Below are 7,126 nucleotides of genomic sequence, written 5' to 3'. Positions count from 1 at the left end.
TAGCGCAGTGGTAGTGAAACTACCAAGTTCTAAAGCACCTTACTAACACGTTAAAAAAGCGCGTCTCTTTCGCAGATACCTCTGTAATTAGAGAAGGTCTTGGTTTCGATCACCAACTTGTCCATTGTTTTTGCTCAAATGCTGTTGTGGTTGTAATAAACGTGGCTATTGACATCTGACAGTGGGGTCTTGGGTTCGAATCGGAGTCAGGTCACTCTGTTTTGCACTCAAAGATGTGCATAAGCTACGCGAATCATGGGCAACGCCTTTACTGTGCGACCCTCTCGAGTCAGTCATTGTCCTGCCTCGGACACCTCTGGAACACGATCTTGCTATGGTTGAGGATGTTTGCACCTTAGCTGAGACATCGAGGAGACGGAAAAGCCCTATCTGCATTTTTACATGATTTCCCCTAATCAAGTCATCTTCAACTCGTCGACGCAGCCATTCAAGTACCACTCTGCAAGTACTGCACATACGACTCATAATGCTTGCTCACATCGCTCTCTACGACAGAGATAGAAAAATGTTCCGCTTCTTCCAGCAGACTACTCGTACCTCGTTCAGCCTCCGCGGGCACTTCTTTCGAGCCACGCGAGTAATACAGATGATCAAACAGCGAGTCACTCGCGTAGGTCAACACAGCGCCTCCCCCAACAACCGAGAGAAGGCATAGATAACGCCATAATCGTCGCAACTATTCAAGAGGCACGCAAGCGATTCCATCATATGTTTACGCAAGCGAAATATCAGTCCTCTTGCGCAAGCGACGTTTTGCTTTCCTCCACCGAATACTCGCCTATAAGCGAACGGTATGCATCCAACCCGCATCTATATTCCAACGGCCAAAGGGTCCACCCGCGAGAACCACACTTGATCAGTAACAAGGATCGCAATCTACCTGCCGCAGAACCTTTCGGCCGTAAATATGGACCCTGGTCCCGTGGACTCTTGAACACAGTCCTCGTCAACTCCATCATCGAATTGATCCTACAATACTCGATCTCAAGTTCTCAACAAGCAAAAAGAACAACAAGAATGGTTCCTCGGTTTCGGAACGAGACGAGTCATTTCCACCAGCCGGCACTCTGTCCCGGCTCGATCTAATATAACGACTCGGCATCGACTGAACTCGCTATATTGATCAACCCCAAATGTTCCTATCCATCTATCACAAGAGCCGAGTATGGCAATTAACAACCCGGAGTGCGGGCTGACTCAATATAAAAAGGTCGGCTGGCCGATTATGTATTTCAGGAAATCAGGGCATGCGATAGTTGCACCGATGCGAAACCGATTTCGACTCTAGCATCATCATGTTGACGAGATTCATCTGACTCCGGAAATCTTCGGTCGAATGGATGCAGAACGACATGGCTGAAAATTCATCAGCAGAAGGATTTACACTAGGAAGCACAGATGAATACGGAGTACGCACTCCAAGAATGACACTGGCGCGCGGAACACGCTCCGACAATACCTCCATCGGTCCATTATCAGCCTCCACGTCCTCTACCCACTGGCTGTCTCACCCGTCCGATGGAATTTGACCCATCCATCGTCGAGGTCTCTTCCTTTCGAGCGCTATTCCCATGACTACGCCACTGCAAGGTCCTCCAGAGTATGAAGAATTCGGACGTGCCATTCTTCCTGTAGCTCAGCCCCGACGGTCGAGAAAGTGCGACCAATCTTTAGCGTGACGACCTGTGGGACTCGTCAACTCTTGACTCTCAGCTTGAAGTCCCAACTCTTGACTCTCAGCTCGAGGTCTTGACTCTCGACCCTTGACCCTTGACAGATGTCACGGCCGACTCAGGCATTGTCTCACATGCAGGGGAGTGGACACTGTTTTGCCGGTTGACAGACAGTCCAGCTTTGTTGAGGACGGGCGAGCCAGATCAACACGGGTACACGACGCTGCCAGCCTGCTCTGACGCTCTGCCATGTCACATCGAATCTGGGTATCTTTTCCAACACTGGACGATCTCCATCTGATTACTGAACCGCTGATCGTGGTCTTCGCGTCCATTTACCGATCAGCAAGGACGCGGAGGCAGTTCCTCTCTTCGGTCAGGCTCTAGCACCAAGATATACTCCAGACATCTGGCAGTCTCAGAAGGTGGGCTGATTCGTTCATGGTGCTGCTAACAATTCGTAGTCGATTCATTCGTCGATGCCACGACCAAACAGATGATATTCAGCAGGAACAAACATGACTCCGAGCACGGCAGCAGCAACACACCCAGAGGCTACTTCAACCGACACGTCCGACCGCTTTGTCTTCATATGAATGACAGCCACCTCCTTCAGTCAACAACGCTTCCCAGCAATCGAAAGCGACAGTACCGAACAAAAGCACACATTCCTTCATGAAACTACACACCCACATCTCACCACAAGCCTTGCCATATTTGCCTCCCCGAATCAACACCGTGCGATTTTGAGCAAGAGGAAAGAGACGGACGATACAAAGGGGCACAGTAAGTGCCGCAAATTGTCAGAGGAGCTTGACTGTCTGGTACCTCGAGAGCACCAGAACAGGCACCTACAGCGAGCAAGAACAAAGGCGTCGAGCAACATTTCTTGGAAGATGCTGTCATCTTGGTTCCGATCAATCTCACTCTAAGTTTAGCGAAGAGATCAATGCAATGCGGAGAGATTGAGAGAGATTGTTAGAGAGGATATCAAAGAAGTCTAGATTTTATCCTTAACGCCGAGCCCTATTTCTACAGTCCTATTTGGTACAATACAGCAATGTGCAACTCATGACGATATGATGGCTCAACGGTACTTGGCCAATTCATCATACTCATCCCCTTCAGCCTCGATCATCTCATCGTTAACACCAACTTGGTCACCGACAACATCAACGCATCTGCCACAGAGGGTTTCAGGTTCATCAGAAGTGAACTGCCAACATCTAATACATTTTTCTCCACGTGGTGGCATGACGACAGCTTTACCAGTAGCAGGGTTGTTCGGGTCACCACATTCGAACTCGCACTCGAATTTCCAAGCTGGCTCATCGGGCTCGAGTAGGATGGCGCGGAGTTCCTCGTCTGGTTCTTGCTCGGCGATTTGACGGCGGAAGTCAGGGTCCAGTGGGACCATGTCTGCTTCCGAGACGACGAAGAGTTCGGAAAGTTCGCCTGTGTTGCGAAGGTCATGAAGGAGGGCTAAAGGTACGTTGCCGGTCTCGCGAGGGAGTTGCAACTCGACACGGCAAGCCAATCCACTACCGAGTCTACCAGCTCTGCGTGCGCTTTCTTGAGCAGACTTTACGGCGGTAGAGACCGTGGTGAAGATTTTGATGACCTTCTCCATGGCGCCTTCGGCCTTGAAAGCGTCGAACTCTGCGGTGAAGGGAAACTCCCAGGTTCGTCGGCTCAAGGGTTGAGGGTCATATTCGTGCCATGCCTCGGGAATGTGTTGCCATACTTCTTCCACAAGGTGAGGGGTGACGGGACCCAACATGTGGCAAAGCTCTTCCATGATGATGAAGAGGACTGTTTGTGTATGTCTACGGACATCTTCATCATCGGCGTACAATCTGTCCTTGATGACTTCGAAGTAGAAGCCTGAAAGGTCGGCATTGATGAATTTGTTGATTGCTTGCACACCCTTGTGGAACTCGTAGGAGGCGAAACTGTCCCAAACCTGTGCTGAGGTCTTGGAGAGTTGGTGAAGAGCGATTTGGTCAGCAAAGTAGAGGTCTTGCAACAATTCTTCGATTGGGATGGGCGCAGGGTAATCGTGCATAACACCCAAAAGCCATTTGAATGTCGTGCGGTATTTATGGAGGGATGAGTGGACGGCTTGGAGCACGGGCTGACCGATCACAACATCCTTGGTGTAGTCGCTGCTTGCAACCCATAGACGCAAGGCATCAGGGCCCATGGCGTCCTTCTTAGCCTGATAAGGGCGAGGAGCAGCCTTTGTGCCCTTTTTCGTCTTTGCTGGCGGGATGATGGTACCACTGATGATCTCTTCGGGTGAAATGACATTGCCGAGAGATTTGCTCATTTTGCGACCGGTGTGGTCAAGAGTGAATCCATGGGTGATGATGCTTCCAACAGGAGGATTAGCAGTACCGGTTTGGCCAGAGAGGTACGTGAGAAGAAGAGATTGGAACCAACCACGATGTTGGTCAGAGCCTTCGAATATCATATCTGCAACAGCACCGTCTTCGCGCTTCTCCAGTTGGGCCCAAGAGGTACCGCTGTCAAACCAGACATCCATAGTGTCCTTGCCACGAACATAGGATTCACGATCAAGACCAGGAGCGATCCAAGCAGGGTCGTCGGAAGCGTCAGCCCACCAGGCATCAGTACCGCGATGTTGGATGACCTTGATGATGTGTTCGATGCTCTCGACGGTCAGGACGGCCTCGCCAGTCTGCTTATGGAACAAGGCAGGAATGGGGACACCCCAAGCTCGCTGGCGGGAGATACACCACTGACTACGGCCCTTCAAGAAACTTTCAAGGCGTGTCTTGCCGGTCTCAGGGATGAAGATGATGTCCTCGATAGCCTTGAGGGCTGATTCTTGGACACTACCAACGTTGGCGAACCATTGGTCAGTAGCTCTGGTGATGACGGGTTGCTTCGTTCTCCAGTCGATAGGATTCTTATGCCTAAAGTTATGCGTTTTGAAGATAAGAGACGATTCGGGCTTGAGTGATGGTACCGACAGCTTGGACTGGGGATTTCTGAGCAAGGCGACGACCGCCTTTGCACCGTCCTTCTCAACAGGCAGACCCTGGAGGTATGATGGATCCGAAGGGAAAGCCTTGTTTGTGTATTTGCCATGGTCGTCGACGGGGGCGAAGGCCGGACCAATACCCAGCTTCATACAGACATTGTAATCGTCCATACCATGGCCAGGGGCAATGTGGACCAGACCAGTACCAGAGGTGGCGGTGACGAAGTCGGCATGAATAATCTTGTTGTACTCGGCGGAGATGACGTTGATGTATTCGGTGTTCTCCAGGAGAGCACCCGAGATGTTCTCAACAAGGACGTTGATCGAGGCACCTTCTGGAAGGTGGGCTTGAAGTGACTCGACGCGTTCCTTTGCGACAATCATCTGGCCTTGCAGGTCATTGGGGAGGTCTTTGCCGGTGACTTCTACCAGTACATAGTACATGTCGGAACGAACGGCGATAGCCTTGTTGGCGGGGAGGGTCCATGGCGTCGTTGTCCAAATCAAGGCGCTGACCGAGTCGGCTTGAACAGCGGCATTATCGGCAAGGACAGGGGGTAGTTTGACCAAGGGAAACTTGACAAAGGCAGCGACAACACGGTGGTCTTCGTCGTATTCGAGTTCGGCCTCGGCCAGGGCGGTACCAGAGGAGGGTGACCAGTGGACGGGCTTATTCTGGCGGTAGATCAAACCTGGTGGGAAGACAGTCAGCATTGAGCCTTGTAATGTTGGCCAAGGCACTCAGGGACGGACCTCACCTTTTGCGACCATGTCTCTGAAGACTTGCAGCTGCTTGATCTCGAATTCAGCATCCATCGTCTTGTACGGCTTGTCCCATTCACCCATGACACCCCATGATCTGAAGGCGTGCATCTGCTCTGATATCGTCTTTGTCGCCAACTTCTTTGCAGCCTCGCGAATAGCCAATGGACTCAGACCAGCACCATGGGCGACGCTGGCTTCCTTGGTTGGCTCATCCACCATGTTCTTCGATTCTTTCTCCAGGCTTGATTGCTGATGCGCCTGCAGGGCCTTGAGCTCGATGGGCAGACCGTGGCAATCCCATCCTGGTCGGTATTCCACTCGGACTCCTCTTTTGGCATACGATCGCAAGATGATGTCCTTGTTGATCTTGTTCAAGGCGTGTCCGACATGTACTGGGCCGTTTGCGTATGGAGGTCCATCATGGAGAACGAAGGTGTTTCGTTCGCCGTCTTCATTTTCGGTTGGTCGGTTCTCCTTTTGCCAGGCATAAAAGTCGTCGGCGCATCGTTTCCGGTATCTGAGAAGCTCTTCGGTCGATGGTCTGGCGGGAAATGTCGATTTGGGAAGGTGCAGCGTTTGCGACCAGGAACCAGCCGCTGCTCGAAGTCCGCGTGTTGATCGGAACATGTTGGCGACTTCCTTCAACCAATCCTCATGTCGTTCCTTCTCCTTTTGCGCTCACCACCAAATTGCCGCTTGCTCGAATGACAACCAAAAAAAGTCGCTGGACGGACCTGGCTGGTGACGTTTTTGCGGAGCGCGGGAAGCTTGGCTTGGCGCGCCTTCCTCCAACAAGACCGCCATTTCAGCTCTTCCCCCTGCTATTCTCAATTAGTATACTCCGGAAGTGGATGCGCCTCGCGAAACAAGGCGACAAGTTGCTTGTAAACACTGCTCGCGTGCTCAGCCCTGCTTACCTCCCTGAACTTGATGATTCAACCTGCCTGAAACTCATCTCACCACCAAGCCATCTCAGCTTTCGAAGCCTCTCAGCTTTCTTATCCCACCACTAAGGATTCAAGGGAATGCTCTTCCAACAAGACATTACCCCTGACGAATAGGAACAGTTTTGTTCCTACTTGGCAACTCGGTTTGCAAGTTTCAACACTCTTCAAGCCTTGTCAATGCATACGTGTTTGCCTTGTCCAGGAAGACAAGCAACCTTTTCCACTCTATCCATTGCTTGCACGCCACGTCCACGAGAAAGAGATCTCTATCAAACTTTGCATAACTTTATTTGTGTCATTGATGAACAACGTTCAAGGCCGGCTATGTCTCAATCTATATGAGTCTTCGCCGCGGCCCAAAAACTGCCCTACCATCCTCACCTCTCAGCTTCTTGACAGATCGAAACCTAATCGACATGCCCATTCATACGGCCTTCTTTTGTATTGGCTTGATGTTCGATGGGGTATGTCTGCTTAAACTCATGCATACTCAACCTACTGAATGTTCTCCGTCAGAACGGCGCCTACCAGCCGATCCTCGAGTACAAGCCCGACACTGCAGCCGCTGAAGCTTGGATGAAGGTTGGCTCATGGGACTGCGACGAAAGTCACTTACTTACAATCACAGAATATTGTCAACCTGAAGAGAACAGTCAACGGGGTCTCGCAAGACAAGCGCATGTGGACCCATCGTATTATGTACAAAGACCTCA

The 7,126-nt window shown here is 51.2% G+C and overlaps 1 protein-coding gene across 1 annotated transcript; it reads right to left on the bottom strand.

The window, feature by feature from the left end:
• Positions 1-2,663: 2,663 nt before the first annotated feature.
• On the bottom strand, positions 2,664-6,172 carry M438DRAFT_348302 (isoleucyl-tRNA synthetase). The gene is made up of 2 exons (XM_029906112.1): positions 5,460-6,172; positions 2,664-5,393 (listed from the first exon to the last, which is right to left on the bottom strand). The coding sequence occupies exons 1-2, from the start codon at positions 6,091-6,093 to the stop codon at positions 2,782-2,784; spliced, it is 3,246 nt and encodes a 1,081-aa protein (XP_029757395.1). The 5' UTR covers positions 6,094-6,172; the 3' UTR covers positions 2,664-2,781.
• Between the last annotated feature and the right edge of the window lie 954 nt (positions 6,173-7,126).

This window comes from Aureobasidium pullulans (genome assembly GCF_000721785.1).
Source record: "Aureobasidium pullulans EXF-150 unplaced genomic scaffold scaffold_20, whole genome shotgun sequence".
Lineage (NCBI taxonomy): Eukaryota > Fungi > Ascomycota > Dothideomycetes > Dothideales > Saccotheciaceae > Aureobasidium > Aureobasidium pullulans.
Note: the sequence above shows the minus strand (reverse complement) of the source record. Positions and strands in the feature narration are given on the sequence as shown.

Bases quoted from the DNA above. Each gene is read 5' to 3' on its own strand.
- M438DRAFT_348302 (XM_029906112.1), bottom strand. From the start codon at position 6,093: ATGTTCCGATCAACACGCGGACTTCGAGCAGCGGCTGGTTCCTGGTCG. The intron at 5,394-5,459 runs GTGAGGTCCGTC...TCTTCCCACCAG, and splicing joins CAGAGACATGGTCGCAAAAG to GTTTGATCTACCGCCAGAAT.